The 17,500-nt window shown below is 38.3% G+C and overlaps 2 protein-coding genes across 5 annotated transcripts in view; one reads left to right on the top strand and one right to left on the bottom strand.

The window, feature by feature from the left end:
• LOC137982608 (uncharacterized) overlaps positions 1-7,156 on the top strand; it is a 9,073-nt gene extending 1,917 nt beyond the window's left edge. Inside the window, exons 2-5 of one of the 2 annotated variants that reach the window (XR_011118762.1) lie at positions 507-661; positions 4,237-4,339; positions 5,750-6,139; positions 6,559-7,156. Coding sequence is in view for 1 of the 2 variants with exons in the window: in XM_068829731.1 (XP_068685832.1) it covers positions 3,920-4,339; positions 5,750-5,905 (576 nt within the window). In the remaining variant the exon portion in view is untranslated. Of the gene's footprint in view, positions 1-506; positions 662-3,772; positions 4,340-5,749; positions 6,140-6,558 lie in introns of those variants that run through there. The other variant, XM_068829731.1, reaches the window with a different exon arrangement.
• Positions 7,157-12,895: 5,739 nt separating this feature from the next.
• On the bottom strand, positions 12,896-16,842 carry LOC137983017 (collagen triple helix repeat-containing protein 1-like). Of its 3 annotated transcripts, none has more exons than XM_068830177.1 (4): positions 16,686-16,842; positions 14,642-14,766; positions 14,136-14,285; positions 12,896-13,528 (listed from the first exon to the last, which is right to left on the bottom strand). In XM_068830177.1, the coding sequence occupies exons 2-4, from the start codon at positions 14,708-14,710 to the stop codon at positions 13,175-13,177; spliced, it is 573 nt and encodes a 190-aa protein (XP_068686278.1). In that variant the 5' UTR covers positions 14,711-14,766; positions 16,686-16,842; the 3' UTR covers positions 12,896-13,174. The 3 variants fall into 3 exon arrangements, with proteins under 3 accessions (XP_068686278.1, XP_068686277.1, XP_068686276.1); XM_068830176.1 differs by having other exon boundaries at positions 12,897-13,528; positions 14,136-14,288; positions 16,703-16,839; XM_068830175.1 differs by having other exon boundaries at positions 12,898-13,528; positions 14,136-14,288.
• Between the last annotated feature and the right edge of the window lie 658 nt (positions 16,843-17,500).

Consider the following 17,500-nt stretch of genomic DNA (forward strand, 5'->3'; position numbering starts at 1 on the left):
AATATGGGTGATTTAAAGAGGTTTAACTAAGGAAAAAGGTTTAGCCCATTATGGATTCCATCTTGAAAGTGAAATGTAAATTAGGCTTTAGATTCTTAACAATGAACAGTTTTTTTTCGAAAACTATAGCTGTCGAGGAGTTTTAAACTTAAACAGCATCAGGCATTATGACTTTTTGCAAAGATCATACCTCCTTTCAAACCCATAAAAGTATTGCTGAGCACAAAAATTCAGCAATTGGTCTAAGATATTTCTTAAAAGACCACAACAAAAAAAAACCAAATTACAGTTTTAAGAAAGTTTCAGAAACAAACTTAATGAGGGTGTCGCACTGTGTACCTGGCATAATCTGCATCACATTGTCCTTCTTCTCTGTGATATATTTAGTAAATTTTTCTATTATTGTTATTTAGTCTTAAGTTTCAGTTTGGTCAGCAAACTATTAAAAATCACATTGTACCTTCCAGACCTCTAATTTTAATTTTTTTCCATATTCTTTGGCCAAGAATGGATGTAAAGTGATCAAGCCTGTCTGTCTAGACTAGCACTTTCTGTGCACGCTCAGAAACTGCATTCACTGATTGGTACACCAGCTATGCTTCTGGATTAAGCCCTCAACCCGACCTTGGAACAAATCTTTTTGATTGTGACGTTTGTTCAGGTAAGATAAACATTACAATTTTCATGACATATTTAATTTTTAACATATCTAATTGTAGGACAACAATGATAGCACCCAAGCTCTCCCCCAATCACTCACCTATTACCGTACATATTTTATCAGCCTCAATTGACCTTTAATAGTGCTTAACCCATTCAAACCTCAAACACCCTAGGACGCCCTCCATTGACGAGTAAAATCCTCTGGCGTTAGAAAGAGTAAAATCTATTTAGTGTCACTTGAAGGGCCTGGGGTCAGTGGGTCTAGGCTCAAGAAAATATCGTCAGGGGATGAAATTCCCGGTGTTGTGGCTGTCCTCTGTGAGAGTGTTCTTTCCAGCAGAAGTGGCCGGTGTGGCGTAATGTCTCTAAAAAGGCTTGTGGTGTATGAGGCCACCTAAGTAGAAACAGCCACAAGTCAAAAGGACTTTAATTTGCTGAGTGCTGGGACATGTAGATGTAGATGTCACCACCAACTACATGTAGTTAGAGCAGCATCTAGATCCAAAACAGCAAATTGAATGTTATGTGCACATGACTTAATCAGGAAACATTTGGACCTTGAAACCTAATGCACATGTTCAGCGCGCAAATTCCTTGTCGCAGGAGGATTTGAAGTAAAAATTTCTTAGGTTTTGATTGAGGCATTCAAATGAAAAACACAAAAAAACAAAGAGATAACATTCCCACTCACTACTTCTCTTTTATTGGATCATTATTGCACGCATCACTATTGTGTTTACTGGGATTGTGTCCATTGTTGCTGTGGTGTATTATTTTGTCTCCATTGTTTTCTGAATCAGCCACAGTGATAGCTGAGAACTGCCCTAACTTAATTAGCTTGCTTGCAACGGAAAGGTTTGAGTAAACTGAACACTTTACATGGTGAATCTCACGTACTCGGGGCACTTAATGTCCAATCATACATATCTGTATGCTCTAGTGCCAGCCCTTCAGCAGACGTGTGTGGGCTGAATCTTGCAGTGTCATTCAAATATCATGCTTTGTGATCTTTTCCGGGGTTGTCATTGATTGATTTGTCTTGGAGACAGTGATATTGACTACAATGAATTTCAAAGGCATTTTTTGATCTTTCTTCAAAAGTTGACAAGGGAACTTTGATGTGCTTGGTTTTTTGTTTAATCATCCCAAATTCACCTCCACATGCCATGTATGTATATTTTAATTATTTTTATTTATTTCTCTTCATGTCACTGAAATATTTTTGTCAATCATCTTCTGCTGCTCACTGAAACTTTTCTTTCTTCATGACAACCAAGATTTTCAACCCACACTACCTTCCTGAAGTGTGCATCAAGGTTACTATTATCAACTTTACTGTCACCAAATCAAGAATCAGGGATCCACTGCCGAGTTACGTACATTTGTACAGTAAACTACCCATAAATCTTTGCAAGGAGGGTACAGTAATGATTATTTTTTTATGAATTTTTTTGCATTTGGGGAAAAAACCTTGATTTTATATGATCCAGAAAATTCACCTGTACAGGATAGCTGAGGGTTCTTTAAATGCTCTCTCACAGATTGTCTTCCTTTAGATCTCGATTTACAATTATTGAGGGAAACAGTTTGATTGGGTACCCTGTGAGAATTGCAGGGTATCATGGGATAGTCTCTTGGTGGCAAGACACTCTTCACAGTGTTGTTGGTGTGAGTAAGTTTATTTCAGATGAGTTTTTCATGGTAGCAGAGCTACATGTAGCAATTTGAGTTTTAGCTCTCTCGGATACGTACTAATGAGGATTTGATTACTATGACAAGATGGCTGCTTCCACTTTTAAGAATCTGCCAATATTTGGACTGGGAGTTTAGTATGAAACTTGGAAAAGGGAGTTGGAAATTTGGCGCCAAATTTTGTGACGTGAACGAGAAGAAACGGGAACTTGCAGTGACTTTATCATTGCATGGACAGGCAGGAGCAGAAGCAGTTGAAATTATTGATGTGGAAAAGTTGAGCGACCAAAATGGAATGCAAACTCTTACCGGTGAATTGGACAAGATATTTCTTCGGGATTCTGTCGATGTAGCGTATGAAAACTACACCAAATTTGATAAATATCACAGAGAAGAAGGACAAGACATGTCCAGCTTCATCATTGTGTTTGAAAGGAGATAATTATGATCTTTGCAAAAAGTCAGATGTGTCATTGCCCGATGCTGTTTGAAGTTTCAAACTCCTCAACAGTGCTGGTCTATCAGAAACGGATAGATAATTGGCTTTAACTGCAGCTACGGATTTAAAGTTTTCCTCGACGAAATCTGCACTTAAGCGAATTTTTGGAGGTTCATCACATTCAGACAGTCTTGTGGGTGGCGATGGTATTACAGTTAAGCAGGAAAATGTGTGCTATACAAAGTCTGGCAGTTCACATCATAGGCAGGATGAGACGAAAATGAAAAGAAGAGGTTGCCCTTCTGGCAAGCTGTTACTTGAGGTTACTAGCCCAAAGGTCTGACGAGCTGGCCCGAAATTAAATTGTTTGTAAACAATAATTAGATGTATTTTTGCCCCGGTTTATGATTATGCAGGAAATGTAGATCTTAACAAGTGTTATGGAAATCCAAAAGACAATTGAGGGTAACCACCGTTTTTCAATGATAATTCATGAATAATATTTGTAAAACGCTTCAAAATACACAGCAATGTATGGCGTTTTTTTTCTCAAACTGAAACTTAATTATTTCTCAAAAATGCCTGGTTACCCACCAGGGGTTTCAATAGAAGCCGGTTACCGGCGGTATACCGCCGCCTGCTTTGCCTCACACCACCGGCTGGTTTGCCTTGATTTTCACTAAAAATGCTATTATAAACTTGTCAAACTGCCGCCTTCAATGGGCTATCATGGACGGCTATTTCAGAAGTTATTGAAACCCCTGCCCACAATTTTCTTTTTGGATACCGAGAGTATTTATCACACTACAATAATTTGGCCTCATAACGTTATCATTTTCTCTCAGGAGCTTCTGCTACACACTTTGTGGTATAAAAGCTCAATTTATCATCAGAAAAGAGGAACCAACGGTGCTTGCCCATTGGGCAAGCTACGATAAGTAAACGCTAGCCCAACAAGTCATTCCTCTAGCCCCGGGCTATCGGACAGCACTTTCGTCGCGCCCTGATAGGTCAACTAGGAGATCTGGTTTAACCGCGGCTCTAGCGGTGATTAAGGGCAGAAAATGAAGAATACACAAATATAAAGGGGACTAATCCATTGGACAGATATGGAAATCGTACAAAATGTGCAATATGTGGATCAGTTTTTCACTGGGTACGGACTGCCCACACAAGGAAGATGTCCATGAGGCTGTTTGTGAAAACCAAGAAGCAACAAGGGATTGTAATATAACTTTGCTTGCAAGAGATGTGGATCCCAGTGAAGTACTCATGTGTGAAGCCTTTTCTGTTTCGTTCAAGACGGGGGAAGATGTTTTCAGATTTGGTCAACCCACACAACACATTAAACACGCCATGGTTTACCTCGTGGAAGAACAACTTCCGCGAACTTTTATTGCAGACAAGGCTCTGATTCTCTTTGTTGTGTGCTTTTTTGCTAGACATGATAATCACGTTGGTCGATGGCTGACAAGTTTTCGTGCGACGTGGGATCCTAAATTTGACAAATATGCTGTTGTTGGAAGTATGAAAAGACCACGACAGGTTGGAAAGTTGTCGTTTATATATGTTCGTGTTATGCTTTATTTCTTTAACAGCATATTCTAGTGTTCAAAGAGTTATTACAACGTAAAGTATTATTCCATACAATATTTTATTACCTGTTAACACTGAAATATCGCCACGTAATCTGCCATAGCTGCTGTCGTAGAATTGCATACACAAGGTTTATTCGCACTGAAACCAGCGATTCGCTGACACAAATAGAAGCACGCGAAACATACAAAACATAAAAATTAAAATGCAATATGAATAAAGCACGCGAAAAATAACAGAAAGACAACGGAACTTACAAGATTTTGTGGTGGCTACGACGACTGAAATACACACTGAAAACGATAACTAAAAGTTTAACTGCAGTAGATGCTATACAGAGCAATGGAAACAATACATGAACAATGTTCACACGAAAATATGAAAAGTTACGTAACCGAAAAAAAAAGGAAGTGACGAAACTAATTTCAATAGTAAATATGCATGGTATAACTGAAAAACCAGAAACAAAAGATTTTGGCACTAGCCAAGGCGCAGTCCTTGGAATTCCCTCACGGAACGTTATCCGGATATTTTTGAAAACGGACATTTTATTCTGTTTAAGCTTTCCGTCTCGTTTTTCGGGCATTAAAATTGAAAGTTCTCGAAAACGGATATTTTCGAATGTGATGATGTCATATATCGAGTCTAACAAAAGTGGCGTCAATCGCTGCATACGAGCCCCGGACATGCTCTGTAAGGGACGCTATTTCATTTCCATTGCTTTAGCGTATTCATGTTGTCTTGCGAAAACGATTTGAATACGCTATTACGGGTGAACGTGTATTGTTTTGAAAACTGGGGAAAAAAATAAAAATCTCCCCATTATTGAGATACCTCTAGACGGCGCCTGATTCCATAGCTACAGCCGCGTACAAGAAGCTACCTGACCAACTGAACGTCAAAGTTCTTTTCCGCAGAGCTGTCTTTCAGAGAACGATTTGACGTGTCCACTAGATATAATTACAACGAGAAACCAAAGAGGGAAGCAAAACTCTCCTCAATGTATTTTGTCGACGTTTGAAAGGAAAACTTGTTGAAGACCAGCTCAGTTGTTTCATCAAAGGAGAAGCTTACTTCTTGCAAGTTACCTCAGAAAGGCCGCGTGCTTCTCATGTTTGCGTTTGGCTTCTAGAAACCAAACTCACTGATCGAATGATACCAGGTTATCACAGAATATCGATTTTGCTAGTGGGTAGACTTTCTCAGTGTCTCAGATAAGTTATCTACCTGCCAGTGACAAATCACTTGCTGTGTGCAACCTTCTCCAGTAATAATAATTTGGCTTGTGGGGGGTCCAAATAACCTTTTGTCACCAAATCCATGATCTTCTAATTTGTTTTTTATTTTCTCCATCACCAGATTGATATTTTCTCTTCTGAAGAAAGAAGCAGCGCGTTGATGCACTTGACCCACGAGAACCTTAATTCTGTCAACTCTCTCAATGTGTTTCATCCCTCGGTAAACATGCTGGCTGGAGGAAATTCAAGTGGAAAGGTTTACCTGTGGACGGAATGACCATGGATGGCCTTTGAAACAGGAACCTGCCGTCCAGTCTCCATTGGGTGTCGCGTTCCGTTGAAGAGTGAAATCCATTTCACGTTTAATATTATATCTCTGTTACGATTAGACAACGCTTTTGTCTATAGTGGTCTGAAAACTGATGCGAAAACTCTTAAAATGGGTTAAGTGAAACGCAGAGGAAGTGCTGGGACCATGGAATGGGAATGATGGAAAAGTACACATGGTCTAGCTTTAAAGGAAACTTCCACTAAAACAAGAATACAACTTTAAAATATTTAACATAATGTTAACAATCAAAATTGTTCAAACGTTTTCCAGTGGAATCGTTTGTATCCGAAATAAATTAATTTCAAAAACGTTTGTTGTGGTTTTCAAATTTCCTGGGCGCCGCCATCTTGAATAATTATGACGTGTTATGGTTGCTCTTTTGTATTTGCACAAAGAGCTTTTGTTTTAAAACAATAGGGCAACCATGACACGTCACAATTATTCAAGATGGCGGCGCCCGGGAAATTTGAAAACCAAAACAACCGTTTTTAAAATTTATTTATTTCGGATACAAGCGCTTCCATTGGAAAACGTTTGAAGAATTTTGATTGTGAGCATTATGTTAACTATTTTGAACATATGTTCCTGTTTTAGTGGAGGTTCCCTTTAAAGATACTTGTCGGTAACGCTGAGTAGCTGAGAGACGTCGAGTGTATTAACGATTATATATTTCTGTCTTCATCAGTTAAATGATTGTGTCTTTTTAATTTCGAAGTTTGAAAGTGTGGGGTAACTCCTGCAGATCGAGAGTTTGCTTTTTTCTGTCGCTTTGTTCTTATAACAAAGAGAACGGCTATTTTCTAACTGGGAAATTAGTAATTCACAGATGAATCTTACATACAGAGAAATTGGTTTTGTTGAGTTAATGTAAGTATGGCTCAAGACACGGTTTTCTATGAATGTCTCTGATGCCTGAGAGGGGTTCCCAGTCAATTACAAACAGTGGCGAGTCCTTTTTCTCCTTTTATGAATTTGTTTCTAAATTTCGAGTAAAAAGCCAATTTCCTGCAATATTATGGTCACTGCCACGCGATTCCTCAGAAGTCGATCAATCAATTAAAGGACAACAGCGACCAAATAATAATGAATCCCTTATACTAGTAGTTTCCATGAGAAAGTGAAATGCTGCGAGTGACGTTTATGTGGAAGATGAGTTTTAAAATAAATAAATAGTAAATAAATAAATAAATAAATAAAGTGTTGTAGAGGGATAGTCAACATGAGCTACTAGATTAGAGTATTTTTCCAAAGGCTACTAAAGTCGACACAATAAACTGTTCACTCATGCGAAAAACCGTTCATCGAGCAAAACAGCGTGACTGTTGCTCATCCTTGGCACGCGAATGCTGGTCGCTTCGAAAGCTGCATGCATTTCTTGAAAAGTATTTGGCGGTTAGCACTTGTATTTTAAATGGATCTTCAATTGAATCCCACAAGAAGAAGCATTAACCTTTCAGTTTATCTTGTGTTCGATTTGGAAGCCAAGCGATTCCAATTTCGGGGTGAAAATCTGCTTTCATCCTTGACACCTTGACTCCTTCTCATATAAACATGTAGTAAGAGTCAACGCAAAACCCACCAAATCGCTCAAATTTGCCACTTTGAGCCGCAAACGTTTTGTAACGAGTAAACAGTTTAATTAGGCGGAAAGCATAATTTCAAATTCTTCGGAAAGCTTGAGAATTAGTTTAGACAAAACGTACGTAGAATTACGCAGATGCAAATTAATTGACCAGTGTCTTAATCTCGCATGGAAACAAAACCTATTCATGTTTACATTCGCAAATGTCCGAAATTTACGCTACTTAACTTAGGAGAAGTTTCACATGCGTTATACCTTTTGATCTTTCCACAACTATAAGTAAATCAGTACCGAACCATGCGGCAAAATAAAATTTTTGCAAAAAAATATATAACGTACAGTGCTGTCGTGCATTCGCCAGCATGTCGATAGTGAAAGCAAACTTGGACGTTTCAGAGTTCCATGAATTGCTTCAAAAATTCAGAGAAACAAATCGGCTTTAGTCATGAGAATTTGTACAACCTTCACTTAAAGCTAAAATAGCTTGCTTTTAAACTCTTCGCTCGCGAAAATGTGGCTCTCTACACCAAACAGGATTTTCTCTTCCACATCTATACCACTTTGATGGTCGAAGTTCTTCCGAACCTCGATTTCGATTACTTGAAGTCGAGGCCAATGCGGTGATATACATCCAACAAATCTCAAATGTACTTGGCTTTGAGGCACGCCACCGACGCGACCGAAATTAGTCTGCTGCGAAGCCTCGTGGCTTCGCAGCAACAATAATAACAAAATATCACGCTTATGTCCAGAAATTACGGAATCCGACGAGACTCAGCCACTTTTGTTTTCATTTGCCTTTGCATTTTAATCAGCGTTTTCATTTACGTTTCCACTTTCTTTTTATTTCATTTACATTTTATACGATATCCATGTTGTTTTCATTTTCACTTACCTTCGCATTCTCATAAGCGTTTTAAGGTGGCTCGATAGGCTGAAAAATGAGGACATTCATCAAATATACGATGTTTTTGAAAACACAATATTTAAAGTCCTTGAACACTTGTGAAAAGCATTTTGAAACGATCTTGCCGAGTCTGCCTCTAGATGAGTGTAAAATTCAAGGAAAGTACACGGTGGTATATACTTTTTTACATAGCAACGGCCATAGCGACGGTTGTTTACAGTCAGAAAGTGACCACAAATGGCGATCAATTTCAATAAATGTGAACAATACTTTGTAGGAAGGCTGTTGAGTCATTCGCAACTCGATAGCTCTAATCATGTGTAAAAAGTGCTGCCTGAATCACCATGACAGGCTGATTCATTTCCCTTATAAAAAGTAATGTGTCCTATTTCTACGGAAACTTTTTACAAAATACAACAACAGTTACACTCCTCTAATATGCAACGTGAAAAAACCTCGCTCCCCCCAACTTTCTTGCTTGTTAAATGCTTAATCCATCGTGTAAGTAACTTTAAGTGTATTTTTCTCAAAAGTCTACTTTTGCACCAACTGCCTTCATGCCAAACATTCTACTTTGGAGAGTATTTAAGAGAAATTCCTGAAACTCAGGGTAATCAAAGACCAATAGTGTTGTGATGGATTGGCCTAAAAGAATTGTAATATCTACCATCTGTCACGTGACACAATAAAATTTGTCCACTGGGTTTGCTGTAAAAACAGGTTATTTCCGGATAAAGCCTATAAAAAGCGCAGAAAACGAGTTAACTGTCAAACATTTAGCTCACTGCACAGAAAGAAAATGAAACTTGCATGGTGTGCTTGCTTGAAGTCAAAACTTGTTTTAGCAAGGAGCAGGAATTGCTGGCGTCATTGGTATCATTGCTTTCAATTAAAGCCTCAAAAGGGTGTGGCTGGTTTCCATAGCAACAATTTTGAGTAAAAACTAAAAAAATTGTCTTCTCTTCAAGAGTGCAATCGCACACAATTGATCTTTCTTCACCATATTTAAACAAAATTTTTGCTCCCCTTCAGCCTATCGAGCCCTCTTAATTTCTGTTTTCATTTTTCTTTTTATTGCGTTACGCTTGCGTTACGTGATGCCTTGCGCCTGTCGTTTTGGTTTTCAATTTCTTTTCTTTTCTTTTATCATTTGGCATATCAGCTTTCGTTTTCATTTTATTTTCATTTTGACTTTTTTGTGACGTTAAAATCAAAATGGTTAGCAAAAATTCCTTATATGGTAGCTCATGATCCAGCGAGCAGCCTCTCTGAGGTCATTTTTCTATCTATGTGAAATTTAAAACCAAAACGACAGGTGCAAGGCATCACGTAACGCAAACGTAACGCAATAAAAAGAAAAATGAAAACAGAAATTAAAACGCTAATGAGAATGCGAAGGTAAGTGAACATGAAAACAACATGGATATCGTATAAAATGTAAATGAAATAAAAAGAAAATGGAAACGTAAATGAAAACGCTGATTAAAATGCAAAGGCAAATGAAAATGAAAACAAAAGTGGCTGAACCTCCTCGGATTCCGTAAGATAAATGCACGCAGGTTTTGTTTAATAACTACTTCATATATATGACTAGGCCATTGCGAAGCGTGACCTGTCCGCCATCGTGGAAAAAAGAGTTTAGCTGCGCCTGCGTATCTCACGTTCCTTGCGTTTGCATTCTACGTTTGAATGTCGCTTGCGTTTGCACTTGTATTTGTATTTGCATTTGCGTCGTACGTGTGAACCGGGCTTGACAACTTATTGTCAACGCTCCCAGCATTGGCAAATCATATGTTTTGCGTTGTGGGAGCAACGCATAATTCAAACGCTGTGGTGTTGTTGGTAGTCCCTATTTTCTCGAGAGTGAAATCGGCAGACGACTCTAAGTGACAGGTTTCGGAAACATTTGCGCTCAACATCAGCAAACACCGACCTACCCGTTGTGCCATTTTAGAAACTAAAATGAAAAAGAACAAATTTTCTATCAAAATACAGTTACGATTTTTTTAATAGCACTATTCCCCCAATGATATGCTGATATTTACGTGCGCCCGGAGGGCCGTGGCTGAAAACAAGCCTAGCTTCTGTCACTTCCTTTTAAGTGGCATCACGGAAGTCGGTGAGCCTGATCACCAGTTCAGTGATACTTAACGGCTTTCGTGACGCCACATGAACGGCGCGAGCAGAAGCTATAGGCTTATTTTCAGCCACAGCACTCCGTGAGCACGGAAGTGTTCCTTCTCATAACTACTGATAAAGAGGGAGAAGCGTCGAAATGTCTGGACTGTTGTAATTAAAATCAATTCGCTTTACATCACTAACCCAATCGGAGCGATCATCACATTTTTTAGCGCAACGCAGTCACCTGGATTAATTTTTTTGGGCTCAGTTACCGTATCCTTATCCGGGCTTAAGTTACATATCCTTAGCATTCTTTATACAACTTATTGGATGGTTTAACTTATAATACGCGCAATATTTGGCGAGTTGCACTTCGAAGGGGCGAGGAAATTACGAGCAACGGTGCGCTATTTTCTAGTACCGTATTAATTCGATTAAGCGCCCTGGGCGCTTATAAAATTTTTGGGCCTTGAAAGTGGGCGCTTATTTGCAATTGAGGCTGGGCGCTTATTAAATTTTCACCATTTTCAGCAAGTAGCAAGCTTATTTTACAACAAAACAATCAATAATATCAAAACGTGAAGATGTACCACAGCAGAATTTTACCTGTTCGTTGAAAGTTTCTTTACTGAGAACTAAGAAAACTCGGTCTTTCGAGATGTTACACATTGTCACTTAAGGTCAATTAGTGAACTCTCTGGTACTCCTCTTGTGCTTTTCGGTTTTGTGATAGGTGGGGGTGGACGCTGGGCTGGGCTGGGTGCTTATTAGCTTTCCCTGTGTATAGGATGGGCGCTTATTCGGGGTGGTCGCGCTTATTCCAGGTTGGACGCGTAATCGGATAAATACGGTATGCCTCCACGTTTTTGAAAGACATCCTGCATCGTCGGTGAATCGTATCGATCTCACAAAGCGCGCGAATGAAGAAAACAACACGAACGAAACCTTTCATATGCCCCTAGAAGTTTCTGTCTTCTAATTCTTCTGGAAGAAAGGTCGTCGCTTAAAAAGTAAAAAATCAATTGTTTTCATTTTTCCGCTCATTTTGTTGTTCTGTGGCTTTCCGTCCGTATTCGCTCTGTTTAATACGCCGTCATATTTTGCTCGTTCTCTTTACCCAATATGGTAAAATGGCGTAATCAGGGAATAATAAGTAATCTGAATTAGAGAGAGCCCGGTCGATCAGTATTTAGGGATTCAAGAATCATTTCCTTGTATCAGTTACAACTGGCTGTAATTCATTTCTTCCGCGAGTTGACAATGGTTAGCTTTCATCTATTTTGCTGATATTCAATATCTTCCCACTTGATATTTTGCCTTTTAGTTTTCCTCTTTCAAAAAAATAGATCTGTGATGACAAAAGTCCACGACTGGACTGACTATAATGGGTTTCACTCTCAGGCATTTTCAATGGAGTTATTAGAATGGGGAAGCACCTGTTCCGGATTTTTTTTTTTTTTTTTTTTTGAGGGGGGGGGGGGGTAATAAATTCTGGCAAGTAGAGATTTAATATTATAGACAGGGAGATTCGTTTTTTTTTCTTTTTTTAACCCTTTAATGCCCAAAAGTGACTTATAGATTTTACTCTGTCTAACGCCAGACGATTTTACTCGTCAAAGGGAGACCCCTTGGGCACTAAAGAGTTAAAAGACTATCTCCTTTAACCCTTTAATGCCCAAAAGTGACTTATAGATTTTACTCTGTCTAACGCCAGACGATTTTACTCGTCAAAGGGAGACCCCTGGGGCACTAAAGGGTTAAAAGACTATCTCCTTTAACCCTTTAATGCCCAAAAGTGACTTATAGATTTTACTCTGTCTAACGCCAGACGATTTTACTCGTCAAAGGGAGACCCCTGGGGCACTAAAGGGTTAAACGACTATCTCCTTTAACTCTTTAATGCCCAAAAGTGACTTATAGATTTTACTCTGTCTAACGCCAGACGATTTTACTCGTCAAAGGGAGACCCCTTGGGCACTAAAGGGTTAAATTGTTAGGTGGATTTGGCGTTGCTGTTTCGGTATTTAGCAAACAGCTCCAATTGCATTCCTGTCTTGTCCAAAAGTGACTAAGATGGTGTTTGTAAATTGCCACAAAATAGCCTATAAAGGGGTAAGGGTTCCAAGAGGCCAGAGGCATACACCCAGCAAAAACTGCCCCAAGTAACCGATCTCTCTCTATATATTTTTTTATAGTGAATAGAATAAACAAAAAGCACTTGGATATGGTGAAGAATGCAAATGCGGTCTAACACTACTGCAGAAACCTGAAGAAAATCAGGCTCTGAGCGGGACTCAAACCCACGACCTCTGCGATGCCGGTGCAAATAATTATTGACAAATAATTATTTATTAAAAAGCACTTGGCTGATTTATTAATGAACCACATTTTACATTTACCTTAATTTTGACTCCCATACACATCAGTTTTATTTAAAAAGCATCCCAGTTACACATTAGTTTAATAAACAATCCAACCCTCAAGTGATTTATTGACGTGCTTGGCCGTTTTCGTAAAAAAATAAACCCTTAATTAAGCTTACACCTTTCTTGAATGACCCCTTAAACAACACCTTTATTCATAATGATTTTTTTTGTTTGGCGTGTTAAGCAACTGGCGGTTCCACTTCCTCGATAATGATCCTGTTCACCTGATTCCAGCTTGTCCACGCATCACCACGAGAGTTGTATGGGACGGGACAACTTCCAACGCTGAAACCAACTCGTACTTTCCCAGCAGCAATCCCACCACAGTAGCCCTCTATGTTAATAGGTCGATGAATGTTCAAGTCCAGATTTTGGTACAGGGAACCATCAATTGGGGCTGGGTTCCAACACTCTGCATAGTTGAAGGTAAAGTACCATCTTTTACAGCAGTTTGTACAGCCTGTGATGCGAATGTTTCCCATGTAAACCACACGAAGGTATGAATCACCCCTCAGTTTCACAAAGTCGCATTCCTATATCATCAGTACAAATCAAATCGTGTACATTAAAATTCTTGTAGCTAAGTGCAAAATATGGGCGTCTGTTAACAAAGAGATTCTCCTATAGCTTGTCGACAAGCAAATCAGGTAAAGCCTATTTGTAACTACAGTAATAGCCCGCATATAAGAACCTGGGTAAAATTTTCATTTTAAGCCTCCTCCTCATAAGAACCTATTTAGGCTAAAATTTTAATTTAGGTTCTTATCAGTGGGGTTGCTCTCAGTAAAAGTATATAGGGAGAAACGTTTGAATTAAGATCATGACCTATTTAAAAGTAACTTGACATAACTGTAACTGCACTGAACTGCCTATAGGCATTGCTCTATGGTACAAATAAATGATTTACTGGTATGAGATGATATTTATAATATATATAGTATCTTCAGCTGAAATTCATATGAAAATATAAGAAGCTATTTTAAGAACCTTGGTAGCCTAAATTTGCTTTAGGTACCATCCATATAAGAACCTACTTAGGCTAAATTGAAAAATTCAGGTTCTTATACGCGGGCTATTACTGTCTTGTCTTTTATTTTTATTTTTTTATAATATAAACAAAAGGAAAGAAGTTATCCTTACATGTACTTGTCCACTGTCTCTTCCATCCTTTGAGTTATCATATTTCCAAGCACACTGTTTCCATCGTCTGCAAAATCCAGGTGGTCCTGGTTTTCCTGGGGTTCCAGGAGTTCCTGGGATGCCTGGCTGACCAGGTGGGCCTTGAAGATACTGCTGTGAGGAAAATAGTAACAAATTTTTATAATGTTTGTTGTTGTTCAAAAAATTCTCGTGATAAGCTAAGAAAAACCTTTGTAAAAATCAGGCCGCAATTAAATGCGAGCTTTAGACGAAATAAAAAAAAGTGAGCCACTGTAAGGGATTGTTCATTCATTATAAGTATCCTGAAGAACTGAGGTCCAATTAAATTTCCAAAAGTTTTCTAAGGATTAATTCAAAATTCCACGAAACATGAAAAACATCACTGGAAATAGATCTGATATTGATGTATAAACCATTCATAATACAGTGACAAGGCTCCTTGGAGTGTCAAGAATGCCGTGTGGTGTTATTTCACACAGTCTTACCGATTGTCCATTGCACTGTTGCGCAGTTAGGAAAAACAGCAAAACAACGCGTAATAGATGCAACTCCATGATGAGCACGTAAGTCACACTGCTCAACTTAACTTGGAGGAGAGAGGTGTTTTGGTCTGGTGAGAAATGACAATAAAATGAAAACAATCACAGTAAATATCTTAGTGGATAGATAAATGATATTGTTATAATAACATGTAGAGTGGTTTTCAAATGAGTGTCGTAAAACCAAAACCAAAGTAATTACTTTGGCCAATCAAAAAGGACGGGAGACAATCCAGTAAACCAATCAAAACTCGAAGTAATTACACGTAGCCGACACAAAGCGCGGGAAAATGTGCACGCGCGAACCACAATTGGTTTTGGTTTCACTTCTGATTGGTTGAAAAAGTGGCACGAGAACTTTGAACCAATCACTGAGTGAAGTAATTATAAACCAAAGCAATTCGCTAATTACTTTCGACACTCAATTGAAAACCGCTCTAAATGGTAACTTAAACCTATTAGTACCAAGTTCCTACGAATATGGCATATATGTAATCCTTTATCTTTAACACTGCTAAGACTTTTGATTTTCAAAGAGTAATGTTAGCTTTAGAATGACAATTGATCACAGCTTTTCAATTCCCACCAAGTGTACCTCATCGATCAACATTAAATTTACCGCTGCAAACAATTACACTCTTTTTTTTATAAGAATATATTTTATAAGAATATCGAGGCTGAAATTTGGGAAATTTTAAGAATAATTTAAGAATAAAGCCGAGGCTGAGATTTTGAAAAGGATAGATATAATTTTTTGTGTTGAAACATCTGAAAATACAATACAATTTTATGTTTTTAACTTAACCTTATAAAACAACCCTTGCTGCTCAGTAACAAAGAGTTTACTGCAGGGGATTACACTTGATTGTCCTTGACATCGTTGAAACAAAATTGGGCAGTTCGTTTCCATCATGCTATTTCTAGTGTCCTTTGAAGTGACATTTGAACCTCGCTGACTGCAACAAAAAGCGATGGAGCACAAGCACAATTCAACGCGATACAGATCTAAATACGAAACACTTGAAATTGATACCCCAATAAATTGTAAAACGGAAATGTCATAAGCTATAATTTAAGAATAATACAAGAATATTTCTAGCCTAAAATCGGCGAAAAAATAAGAATATTCAGCCTGGGCTGGAAAAACAACATTCTTATAAAAAAAAAGAGTGTAAGGTTACGAAAATACAGAAAATGATAAACTGCATTTCACTGTTTTGATGTGCCATCAGAATTAGTTGATGTTACGAGAGGGTCTCAACAGGCTGGTGGCTTTTACAGTGAAATTAAGTTTCTTTTTTTTTTCCTTCCACTGCTAGATAAAACACATTTAAGGTTTTAGGGTCATTGAACTAGAAATAACAGCGATTTTCATAAGATTGTAACTATAGAGCCGAACTGAACAATCCGATCAGTTGCAAACGGGGGAGATCTGTTCAGATGTAAATGGATTCCTGCGTTGGATGTTTGTTTTATGAAAGCGTACTAAGCATTATTTGTCACAAACATACTTTTTCATACACATTAATTTTGTCACTTCATGGTTGTTCAAAAGGCCGGATGGCTTCTGCGCAGCGCATTTTTACCTAGGATCAAAATTTTACCTAGGATCAAATAAAATAAATCTATTAGTTATTCAAATACCCGTTTCTCAGTACATGTCGAGAAGTTAACAGTTTCTTTGTGTGCCCATTTATAATTAAGTTATTCGTCTGAAAACATTATAACATGTGCTGTACGCTAGGAACTTACACATTGAGAAATTATGTTAGAAAGTTAACGTGCGAAAATGTGATAGTACGTGCATGATGTTCAATCAATTGATAGCAGTTCTGGTGGACTGAAAAATCTTAAGATCATTTGGTGATCGGTAACTCTAATACATGTATCAAATTTTCAAGCAAATCTCAGAGAATGAACGAATCGAACGTAACCATAAGACCAAAATAATTACTCTCGTCTTCTCGTATCACAACATAAGTTTACTTACTTATCAGTTTACCGTACCGGTCTTCCTTGATCAGTCCGGCTTGATACTCTTGTGCTTGGGAAAGATGTATACATTTGAAGTTTATGTCTTCCTACAGGCCAACTTTTGTAAACATTTCGAAACATGAAAATCTCGTCCTCTCGACACGTTTGGACCTTTTTTTTTTGTTTCATTACGTCATTCATTCATTATTCATGGCTCACATGCATTTATCCATCCGTGAGTAAGGATCAGGGGAGGATATATACTCCCAAACTATAAAAGTTTTATCAAACAACATCATTGATTTCATCGTAGTGCTGGTACAGTATCTTCGTGCATCCAGTACCCCAGGATCGAGCGCTTCATCAATTCAATTGACCTTCTGAGCGCTAGCTTTCACGTGTAGTGTAACGTGACTTTTCATGTAAACAAACCTCGAAAGTTCGGACATTCGAGAAGATATGAGATGGCGTGGCGAGAAGATATGAAATGTTAGTTTGTTTTTGCGTTGGACAAGGAAATGATGCAACAAAGACACTAGTCACTTCGATGATTAGCATTTGATGTGGGACACGGTAGTTTTACACTCCTACTTCCGTCTTCGACAGGATTTACGGGGGTGAGTCAGGTTTTGAACATCTTCGATCCCTAGACGGACGGAAACGAGATGTATTCCTTACATTTTGTTATTACGAATACCTTCATGTATTTTGATTGTCATATATTTGTGCACTTCGAGGTCAGTAATAAAACCGAATGAATGTGATTTGAGTGTCTGTAAATCGAGCCGCCTCTATCAGTGAGCCTTTAATTCGAGAACGCTGAATCAGTCC

The sequence above is a fragment of the Montipora foliosa genome, chromosome 13, assembly GCF_036669935.1.
Source record: "Montipora foliosa isolate CH-2021 chromosome 13, ASM3666993v2, whole genome shotgun sequence".
Classification (NCBI taxonomy): Eukaryota; Metazoa; Cnidaria; class Anthozoa; order Scleractinia; family Acroporidae; genus Montipora; species Montipora foliosa.